The sequence below is a fragment of the Emiliania huxleyi genome (genome assembly GCF_000372725.1).
Source record: "Emiliania huxleyi CCMP1516 unplaced genomic scaffold EMIHUscaffold_58, whole genome shotgun sequence".
NCBI lineage: Eukaryota > Haptophyta > Isochrysidales > Noelaerhabdaceae > Emiliania > Emiliania huxleyi.
Window position 1 is genome coordinate 174457 of NW_005197648.1, and position 10777 is coordinate 185233.

General features: G+C 64.6%; 3 protein-coding genes across 3 annotated transcripts; 1 reads left to right on the forward strand and 2 right to left on the reverse strand.

Moving 5' to 3' along the window:
* Nucleotides 1-3772: 3772 nt before the first annotated feature.
* Nucleotides 3773-5356, forward strand: VDE2 (Violaxanthin deepoxidase). Its single transcript, XM_005764743.1, has one exon. The coding sequence runs from the start codon at nucleotides 3777-3779 to the stop codon at nucleotides 5175-5177; it is 1401 nt and encodes a 466-aa protein (XP_005764800.1). The 5' UTR covers nucleotides 3773-3776; the 3' UTR covers nucleotides 5178-5356.
* Nucleotides 5357-5751: 395 nt separating this feature from the next.
* On the reverse strand, nucleotides 5752-7262 carry EMIHUDRAFT_213592 (hypothetical protein; the record flags this gene model as incomplete). The annotated part of the gene is made up of 4 exons (XM_005764744.1): nucleotides 5752-5964; nucleotides 6086-6207; nucleotides 6503-6620; nucleotides 6927-7262. The coding sequence occupies 4 exons, from the start codon at nucleotides 7260-7262 to the stop codon at nucleotides 5752-5754; spliced, it is 789 nt and encodes a 262-aa protein (XP_005764801.1).
* Nucleotides 7263-7519: 257 nt separating this feature from the next.
* On the reverse strand, nucleotides 7520-8193 carry EMIHUDRAFT_357373 (hypothetical protein). The gene has a single exon (XM_005764745.1). It carries the CDS (start codon nucleotides 8142-8144, stop codon nucleotides 7551-7553), a length of 594 nt encoding a protein of 197 aa, XP_005764802.1. The 5' UTR covers nucleotides 8145-8193; the 3' UTR covers nucleotides 7520-7550.
* Between the last annotated feature and the right edge of the window lie 2584 nt (nucleotides 8194-10777).

Consider the following 10777-nt stretch of genomic DNA (forward strand, 5'->3'; position numbering starts at 1 on the left):
ACCGACCTCTTCGAGATTGTGCGCGAGGCGGTCAACCAGGTGAGCTGAGCGATGGTCAAGTCGGTGAGCTCTGAGCGATGGTCAAGTCGGTGAGCTGAGCGATGGTCAAGTTGGCGGAGCGAGGAGGCGTGATCGAGGCGTGGTGGCTCTCGTGAGCATTCGTGCCGCGGCCATGTGTGGGGTGGGAGGGGGTTGCGTGCACGGGACGGCGATGGAGGCGCCTGCAGCATGACCGCGGGGCGCGCGTGGCACGCCCGCGCACAGCAACGGGAGGTACCTCGGTAGCCCACCGGTGGCGACCCGGCAGTGCGCCGTGGCGTAGTGGCGTCCGCAGCATGACAGCGGGGCGCTCATCGAGTGAGGCACCGGGAGGAGGTCGTGGGGTGGGTGGGTGGGTGGGGGAGGCTGGGGCGTGACACGCGGCCTCGGGCGCGCTGCCGCCCTCAGCTCCGCTCCATCCAATCAGAGGGAGGAAGGAGGAGCCACGAGCGTCGCTGCGAAGCTAGGGTCCGAGTATGAAAGTGATCACTAGAGCGCTTTCAACATACAACAATGTGTCGTGCCAGCTCGCGCAGGCAGAATTCCTACCTATCTTACGAATACTTGATTTTTCACGCCGTCTAACAATCGTGTTCAAGCGGCCCTCCTGTGAGCTGGTACACCAAGAATGGCTTACCACTGCCAGGGGCCACACTGTGGCAAGCTGTGATGAGCGTGGTTTGGCTTGTGCAGCCCATACGGACGTGGTATATACACATATATGCGGCCACGTGTCGGCCGGTTCGGGGCACGAATTCCGGATTTTTCCACGGCCTAACAATCGTTGCTGTAGTGGCGCCAATGGCCGCCTCCCGTCGCGCCATTGGCACCCTAGCTAGCAGTAGCACCGGAGGCAACACCACCAAGCCCACAAGTCACAAGAGTGACGGAGATGCTTGCCACGAGCACCGTGACGCCCGACCCTGTGAGCACCGTGGGCGTATACGGCTGCATACGGTGAGATGATGCACAGCATGGCCAGACGAGGGATGCAAGGCTCGCCAGCTGTATGTTAGTGAAGTATATGGATGTGATCAACATGTGTGCGTCACAGGTACGCGCAGCAGCGCATGTAGCCGCTGATATCGAAGACAGCGCAAACAGGTCTTTTTGCGCCACGCACCCGATGGCCGTGCAGGTCCAACTGCGTGCACAGGAATGCTATCAGCGCGTCTCCGCCATAACTGGACATGGCAATGAAGCAGCTGAGACGTGACAACACCGGTGCTGGGCCAAGGAGGTGCCGCTCACCGCCGATTGTTAGGACTGTCGTCGAAGGCGAGCGGCGGTCGCCGGGCAGCAGCTCGTGGCGATCGTCGATCCGCGAGCTGCCAAGCTTGTCACAGGCCGGCACTGGATCGAGGACGATGGCGCCGCGCGGCTGGAGGCAACGGAGAAAGGCATTGTGGAGCGGCGAGGCGATTGTTAGGAATTTCGAGGCGCGGAAAAATCCGACAGCCGGGAAAAATCAAGTATTCGTGAGATAGTTAGAGACGTGGAGTGTGTGTTAGTATCCTGCCCGCTGCGGTTAGTTCGGGCTAACCTCGGAATGTGACACCAGAATGGCTGTGCTGGCTCCTTCACAGCCATCTTACTTAAGGATGGCTGAGCTAGCTGCAGTGCAGCCACATCCTCCAGCCCGATGGCTGCAACACACACACGGCAGCCATCCTTAGTAGACATGGCTGGAGACGCACTACCGCAGCCATACCGCCCGCCTCGAGGTGGGCCCTCTTGGCTGAGCTGGCTACATCGTAGCCATCTTGGGAAAGATGGCTGCGGGACAGCCATTTCAGCCATCTACTATGCCTTAGACTATGCCTATGGCTGGGGCACAGTCAGTGCAGCCATCCTCCGGAGCATGGCTGGTGATAATTCGATGGCAGCCGTCCGCCTCCCCCGCCACACACGCACAAATGGCTGCGCGCTTGTCGCCCCCGGCCTCGCGGGACGGCTGCCATCGGCTGCCATCGAATTACCACCGCCATGGCTCTGGAGGATGGCTGCCATCTCTATGACGCAGCCATAGTAGATGGCTGAAATGGCTGAAATGGCTGTCCCCCAGCCATCTTTCCCATGATGGCTACGATGTAGCCAGCTCAGCCAAGAGGGCCCACCTCGAGGCGGGCGGTATGGCTGCGGTAGTGCGTCTCCAGCCATGTCTACTAAAAAAGGTGGCCGTGTGTGTGTTGCAGCCATCGGGCTGAAGGATGTGGCTGCACTGTAGCTAGCTCAGCCATCCTTAGGTAAGATGGCTGTGAAGGAGCCAGCACAGCATTCTGGTGTCACATTCCGAGGGGTAGCCGTTAGTTCGGCCTCGTGGTGCTTCGGCCTCGTGGTCCTTTTCGGCCTCGTGGTCTTTCGGCCTCGTGGTGAGACGATGCAGGCAGCAGCCGCGGCCACCGCTGTCGGTCTAAGCCTTGGTCTCTGGGCGCAGTGCCGCTGGCGGCGCGCGGCGCTGGCCATACGCAGCGCAGATGAAAACGACATGCTAACGTTCGTCATGCGCGCCCTCTGCGACTCGGGCTGCGACACCAAACGCTACGGCAACCACGTGCTTCTTTATCTCACCTCACACACCGACGACAACGTGTCGTCAGTCGCTGCAGGCGCTGCGATGGCCCGTGCTGCGCTGCCTCCGGGGATACAAACTTTGCTGCTCGGTCTGGAGAACGAGAAGCTCGAGCCGCCAACACCTTGCTACGGTGGTCCGCAGGTACTCGAGGAACTACTCGACCGCGCCGGGCTCTCGCACGAGCGACTGCCCTACGAGCTGCCATATGCGAACACTCTCACAGAGGCAGAGACCGTCATTCGCGAATGCCAACGGCAAAATGCGATGGCGTTGGTCGTGGTGGCGCCTCCGTTCCACATGCCACGCGCCCTGCTCACGTTTCTGAGCGTTTGCGCTCGCAAAATGCCCGCGCTGCACGTGTACGCAGCAGCTGGCGGCACCGCTCCGGGGTGGTGGAACGCGGAGGTTGTGCACTCGCAGGGCGTTGTCCGTGGCGTCCGCACGGATCTCGTGCAAGGCGAGGTGGAGCGCATGCGCAGATACTGTGCAAAGGGCGACCTGCTGACGCCGCGTGAGGCGCTGCAGCTGCTCGCGAGGCGCGACGAGAGGTGAGCACTTCGTGTGAGCACTTGACTGTCCCTTTTTATTTGGACTTTTTAGCGGTATATCGGTGTTGTTTTATTTCGTTTGTGCGCTCTGGCACGCTTATGATGACCCGGTCATGCCACATGCGCTGAAGGTGAAGTGCCATCGAACACTTCGTGCGAAGCAGTACACTACGCGCGGCAGCGGCGACGACGACGAGAATCATCCGTGTCCCATATCCGATTGGATCCGTCTCGGGACAGGCTAGGGCCACACGCCCGCGCCTCATCAATGGATCCATGATCCGCGGCAGAGGCCAGAGCCTGAGGCTGAGCGCCGACGGCGCGTGTGCGACCTGCTCTCGCATCGATGGATGATGCGCCAGCGGCAATAGCAAGAGCGATCATGCCCCGGTCATGCATGCGCATACAAAGGTCAAAGGACAAAGCCGGCGCGCGGCGGGGGACTCTCCTACACTGCTCGCGCGCGAGACTCTTACGCCTGATCGGGGTTGGCCGCAAACAGAACAGGCAGCAGCGGGATGGCAAGCAGTGCAAGGGCAGCGACACCCGAGTGCAAGGGCGCAATTTAAAAAAGAAATAGTCCGCGCGTCTTCATTAGCATTGGATCGCGTGAGATGCTCGTCGTCACATACTTGTCAGGTTTGTCCTTCTCGGTCGGCCCGGCCGCGCTGCCGCAGCCGGCTCCGCCCGGCTCGCCGGGCTGCTCCGCCTCGCACTCCGCCGCAGGGCGGCACGGCGCCGCGACGCTCGCTGCGCACTCCGAGGCGTCCTCTGCAGACGGCTGGCGCGGCGGCAGCGGACAGCGCTGGCTGCTGCAGCCTGCGCAGTCTGCCGCGCAGTCTGCCGCCGCGCTGCTCGCCAGCGCTGCGCTGCTCCTTGGCTCAGCCTCGCCCGGCTACGCCGAGAACGAGCTGGCCGACCTGGCGCAGGGGCAGTTCAAGTCGGAGCTGATTGACCCGCAGTGCTTCGCCAAGTCGTGCAAGCTGCAGACAAAGGCGTGCGCGGAGAACGGCGACTGCATGAAGGGCCTCACCTGCGCCGCCAAGTGCATGGGCGACACGCAGTGCACCGTCGGCTGCTTTGCCAAGTTTGGCAACCCGGTGCTCGACGACGTGCTCTCGTGCACCATCGAGGACCAGAGCTGCCTGAAGATCGCCATCGTCGCGCCGGGGGCTGACGGTCCGCTGGACGCGCCGCTGCCGCCCAAGCCGCTCGTCGCGGTGACGCCGCAGCAGATGGCGGGCAAGTGGTACAAGGTGATGGGCTGGAACTCCAACTACGACTGCTACGACTGCCAGCGCAACTCCTTCCGGCCGGCCGCGCGGCAGCAGGCGATGGCCATCGCGGCGGACGGGTCGGCGGTCGACGTGGACGTCGAGTACTCGCTGCCGCGGCAGCGCGCGGGCATGCCGCAGGACTTCCACGCGCAGCTGCACGAGAAGCTCGTCTTCGACACGACGCCCGGCTCGCACCGGACGGCGCACACCGAGGGCAAGATGTTTGGCCTCACCTTTTGGGAGAACTGGTACGTGATCGGCGCTAACGACCGCGGCGAGGACGCGTTCCGCATCGTCTACTACACGGGCAAGACGCTGCAGAACAAGTACGAGGGCGCCTTTGTGTACGCGCGCAAGCCCGACCTGCCCGCCTCCGCCATGCCGCACATCTACTCGATCGCGCGCCAGGCCGGCCTCGAGCCGACCAGCTTCTGCGCCATCGACAACCGCTGCTACGCGGCGCCCGCCGCCACGGCGGGCGAGACGCCGCAGCCGCCGCCCTTCACCAACGTCGCGGCCGCCGACACGATCGAGCTGGACGAGGCTCCGCTGTCTGCGCCCGCCACGCCGCCGCCGCGGATGGGCGTGCTGCGCGACGCGCAGGAGTTCCTCGAGGACCCGCGGCCGTTCGGGCGGGCCATCTTCGAGAAGCAGAAGAAGATGTCCGAGATCCGAGAGTTCGATGCCGACGGAAGGTCGCTGCCCTCAGAAAACTTCCGCTCAAGCGGCAGTCGTTGACCGCAGTACGCGAGTTCCGAGAGTACCGACAGTGGACAGAGATGTGTGGCAAGTGGCATGCGTTGAGGTGGTGCGTATGTGCGAGTGATGGGGTGTTATCCGCGTAGCATGGCTGAGGCTTGGGGCCAGTCACCGCTGTTATTCAGTAAATACATTACGGCTCTACCTGACATGCAAAAGCACGACACAGCTCACAGGACTCTCCTTGTCCGACTCGAGACACGAGAGAGATAACACGGTTCATCCCCCGTAAGCGTAACACCTCCCCTGTGGCTGCTGGCTCCCCCTCCCGCAAGGAGCAACGCCAACGGCAAAACGCCGAACGAAAAAAGAACTCTGAGGCCTCACCGCCCGCGCCCCGCGGCCCCGGCGCCGCCGGGCGGGGAGCGCGGATGCCCCGGAATCCGCTCTCGCGGAGGTAAAACCCAGAGCTTTTCGCGCGCGCACGGCTTCGGGCTGGGCATGCTGACCTGTTGCGGGGCCCTTGCGCGCTGGTCCGCTGCCGCGCCGTGGACCTGGCTCGGTTCCACGGTAGGAGAGATGATCGGTCCTTGGTGGGGCGTGCTGACCGCTGTCAGCTCTGCGGGATCATGTCGGCGTCCAGCTGCTGTAGCCGCGGCGCCAGCCGCAGAAGCGCCTGCCTGTAGTCGGCGAGCTTGCTGACCGGGCAGCCCTCGAGGTAGATGGTCTTGAGGACGGGGAGGGTCGACAGCTGCGCCACGTCGGACAGCGTGGCGATCGGGTTTGTGTTGAGCCACAGCTCCTCGAGCGAGGCGAGCGAGGCGCACTGGCGAAGGGGCAGGGAGAAGCAGCGTCGTCAGGCAGGAGGGGCGGGAGGGGCTTGCGGTGACTTGTCGCGGCGGAGACAGCGTGCGGTGCCGAGAGCACGGCAAGGCTCTGGCGACCACCCGACACGCAAGCGTGGGAGTGGGTCTAGCGGTGGAAGCTTCTCGGAGTGACGCCTCGATGGCCGCCAGCCGGTTGGCGGAGAGGTCGAGAGTGTGCAGCCGCTCGAGCCGCACGAGCGTGCCTGGGCGCGGCCGGGGAAGCGTTGATGCAGAGGCGGCCGGCAGGGTGGGTGGGAGGTGCGTCTCTCGCCCATGCTGTCGATGCCGTTGTGGTCCGCGTAGACCTCGCGCAGGGTCTCTAGCCCCTCTATCCCTGCGGCCAGGCGAGGGCGGCGGCGGGCGGGTGGCGGTTCAGGGCAAGGGTGCGAGAGGCGGGCGGCGAGGCGGGCGGCGAGGCGGGCGGCGAGGCGGGCGGCGCCCTCAAGCGAGCGCAGCCTAAAGAAGCGGCCAAGCGACTCAATGGCGGCGGGGTGTGACTGTCGAGTGTCCCTTGCGGGCAGCGGTGCCGGTTGGAGGCGACGCCGAGCACGCGCAGCGCAGGCAGGCCGGCGAGGCCGGCGAGGCTGTTGATCTTGTTCCGGCCGAGGTGCAGCTCCTCGAGTCGACGCAGGTGCTGCCGCGCAGCCGGGAGGACAAGGTCAGCCTCGGCGGCGGGCGGCGTGCGCGCGGGCGGCGCGCGGCGGTGCGGCGCGAGGGCTTGCGGCGCGACGGCGGTGGCGCGCGCCTTGAGGCAGGGCACCGTGCGGATCTGGTTCGATCCGAGCTCGAGGAGGCGGAGAGCAGGGAGGTTGGCGAGCCCGCCCAGCTCCGAGATTGAGTTGTTGGCGAGGAAGAGCTGCTGGAGCGAGGCGAGGCCGGCGCCCTCCAGGCCCTCGATCTTGCCGATCCGGTTGAATGACACATCAAGCATCGTCAGCGCCTCGAGCCCTTCCAGACCCTCTATCCGCTCGATCCGGTTCTCGTAGAGCTCGAGCTCTGCCAGCTGAGAGAGCGATCCCAGCCCGCGCATCTCGGCGATGCGGTTGGCGCGCAGATTGAGCTTCCGCAGCGACGTCAGCCCGTCCAGCTTCTCGATCCTCTCGATCGCGTTGAACATGAGGCACAGCTCGCTCACACCGGGCTCCGCGACCCACTCGTCCTGAATCGAGGCGAAGCCCGAGCCCGACACGTCGATGACGACATCGGCAGCGGAGCTGGTCTCCGCAGGCGACGCTAGGCTGTTGTCCGCCGTCGCCATTCGAGAGCAGCTACACTCGTCGACGCTGGCGAAAAGAGAAAGCGCGACGCCGAAGGCGAGTGTGGGGACTACATGATCCGGAAGAATTAGTGCGAGCGATCCGCGATGGAGGAAAAACAGGGTCGAGATCTGCCTCCATTGCCCAAATCCCAAAACTAGTCCCAAAACCGCCGTTCCTCCCCCTTCCCCCATGGCCATGCGCTCTCGGGGTTCGGGGAGGACGCGTCCACCCCTCTCCCATCTTCTCACTTCTGGTTCCACTCTTTTCCATACTTTAGGTAAAGAACATCACAGCGGCGCGAAGCTGTCCGCCGCCGCCGTCAGGGCCTCCCCCGCTCCCCCGAGCCACTCCGTCTGCCGCGCGCCCGCAAAGAGGAGGAGCACGCCGCCGCCCGACCACGCCGCCCGCACAGCGGTGTGCCGCAACAGCTCGTTCGGCGCCTGCGCGGCGCTTCCGGGAATGCAAGCCAGCGGCGTCGCCATCTCGAATCGGAGGATCCCGCCCCGCAGGTCGACCGTCCCTGGCAGCACGGCGGACGGGCAGCCGCCACCGAGCGCCGACTGCTCGTCGCGCAGCGACGCAAGCGAATTAGCCGCTGCCGTCAGCGCCGCCGCCTCGTCGCCCTGCGGCGCAGCGACAGCGGATGCGTTTGCGCGCTGGACAGAGAGCGTAGTGGCGGCCCCAGTCTCGCGAATCGCGCCACGGAAGTCGCCAGCCGAGAGCAGTGTATTCGAGCCACCGACGCCGCCACGAGAGAGACGGACGAATCCGGAAGGGATAGTGATCGAGAAGCGCTCGTCCACGACAACGCGCGAGCCGCCGGCCAAGGCGTCGGCGGCAAAGGCGCGGCGCGGGAGAGGGCTCGTGCCGAGAGGACACATGCCGGAAGCCACAGCAAGCAAGACGCCACCGCGGCGCGAAACCGTCACGGTGTTCATCGCGTAAGAGCAGCAGGTGCGGCGAGGCGGCGGCGATAACTCGAAACTTGTGGGACTGAGGACGCGATGAGAGCGTCAGGAGCGTCAGGCGAGAGCGTCAGGAGGGCTGGGCCGAAAAAGCGGGCGGGGTGCTCCCATCCCGCGGGTGAATTCTTTCTTTTTAGTTCTTTCGTGAAAAGAAGACTTGCTCGAGCCCGTCCAGTACAGCTGTTCGCCAAGGTCGTGACCGCCCGGCAAGGCTGACCGCGCGCCGCTGGCCATTTTCGGGGAACCTCGTTTGTTTGTACCCTCGGCCGGCGTGGCCGCGTGTGGCGTGTAGGGGGCAGTCGAGGGCAGGTTTAGGGCTCTTACAGGTTACAATAGGGGCGCATACTCGTCACTCTAAATTCCTTGGGCGCTGTTTGTTGAGGGTTTGTGTGTCGCTCCAGCATGCCGTCATCTCCTGTCCGTGAGCCTGAATGAGGGTATCCGGCGAACCAGTTTTGACCATTTAGACCCAGTTTAGACCACTGCTGAACACGAGTTAGTCCTGTTTACGATAAACTGGGTCTAAACAGGGCTCGGCCTGGGTGGGGGACCCCATTAGACATACCAGGTTTAGACCCGGTTTAGGGCGCCCCTAGCTAGCTCCGCCGCCGCGGCCGCGCTGGCTGCGGAAGCGTCAGCGTGCAGCCGCCATCCTCTGCCTCGGGCCGGACAGGCGCACACCGGGCACACTTGCACCGCGCAACAACAGCCTCGCCGGTCAGGCGCACCGTGTCGTCGGGCAGCGTGATGATCTCGTCCATGCCGTCGTCGAAGTGCATAAGCAGCCGGTCGTGCTTGAGCACTTGAGCACTTGATAGGGTCGATTCCGCATGGTACGGGACCCCTCGATCGTCTCGCCCACCCTCACTGGTGTGTTCATTTGGGGGGGGGGTCATAACGGTCGTGCTCGCTATTGGTCGGCCAATGGGAGAAGTGGTGTTGGGTTGAGCAGTGGTACTCACTGCCCCTAGCACTGCCCCTACCAAATGCTTGGCTTGCAGGCGCTTGGAGCACTTGGAGTGCAGTCGGTAGCCTCACATCCAGGGCCGGGGAGCTAAGAAGCACACCCAGCCGGCCAGATGATCGGGATCGGGTTGCGGGCAAGAAAGCCCTAGCCCTGGGGGGTGCGCGTTCGCAGGGAAAGGGCCGTAAGTAAACACGGGTCTCCGAGGGTTGGCCCCGCGTACCGGGTTTCCCCTTAACTGCAGGACGCGCCCTCTACTCGGAGCTAATAGACACGCCACTGCTTAGGCGCTGTTCCTGGCCTCCCTCCCGAAGTACCACACGAAAGATGAGGGGGGACGCGCGGCGGCTTTCTGCAAGCAGATCTTCGACACGGCGAAGCTGTCGGAAGCGTCCCTCGACGTGGCCGCGTGGACCCTCCGAGACGGCCAAGCACAACCTCGCTCGACCAGCACGAGAAGAAGCAGGGGGGGGGGGGGGGGCACATGTAGTACTCGTTGTTCTTGGACCGCGCCTTGGCGGACAAGGTGTCCAGCTTCTCGACCATGTTGATGACGTGCTGCATGTTCTCGCCCTGCGTGGAAAGCGCGACCGTCGCGATCTCCAGCTCCACCTTGCCGTCGTAGAGGTTGGCATCCAGGAGCTCCTCCATGCGGTCGCGCCACGGCCCGACAAAAACTGCAGGGGCGCAAGGAGTAAGGTCAGGAGCATGCACCTCCATCCCCACGGGGAGCGGGCGGTCGACGTACAGTAGCCCTTCTTGTAGCAAAGCTTGACGGCCAGCCGCACGAGCTCTTGTGGAGAGACGCCGGTCATGTCGTTCTCGTTGATCTTGACGCGGAACATGGTCATGACCGCGGGCATAAGCTCCTGCGCAGAGGAGGGCCAGAGCGGTTGCGGCCAGCGGGGAGGACGCGGGTGTGCAGAGTGTCGGCAGGCAGGCGGGCGCGCACACCCCGCCGAGCGCAATGATGCCGGTGGAGAGCGCTACGATGTCGATCACGAGAGGCTTGAGCTCGCCCATGGCATCCATGCCCTGGCTGGAAATCGTGATGTTGAATTTCTTCTTGGCCGCGCGTGCCTTGGCCTGCTTGGCGCGTCTCCCCTGGCTGCGCCCATTCGAGCGGCGATCCTGCGATTGGAGGGAGAGCAGCAGAGGTGAGGCGAGACCCGCACGCAGGTGGCCGACACAGCCCAGCGCGGACACTGACGGCATGCGCGCGGGGAGCGGGCTGGTGGCGGGCCAGCGGGCGGGGCAGAACGTGCCATCTTGGGACGGCGAGTGGCACACGCGCGAAAGTTAGGACACGCCTCTTTTATTATACCAAAAGGAGGGCTACACGCCCCTTTTGATCGGAGGCTGGCTTCACGGTCTGATACCAGTTGCATGCCCTGATAATGGAAGGAGCGGTTGGGCCGAGCGGTCGCCCCGTGGGGTCGGCGGCTGCGCTTTTGACGCTTTCCTGACGCTCCCCCCCCCCCTTGGCTCCGCCCCCGGCCCCGGCCCCGCGCCGCCGGGCTCGGTCCCCCCGGGGCGTGAGGCCCTTTTTTTGGTTTTTGGGGGGGGTGTGTCCCCGCTCCCGTGC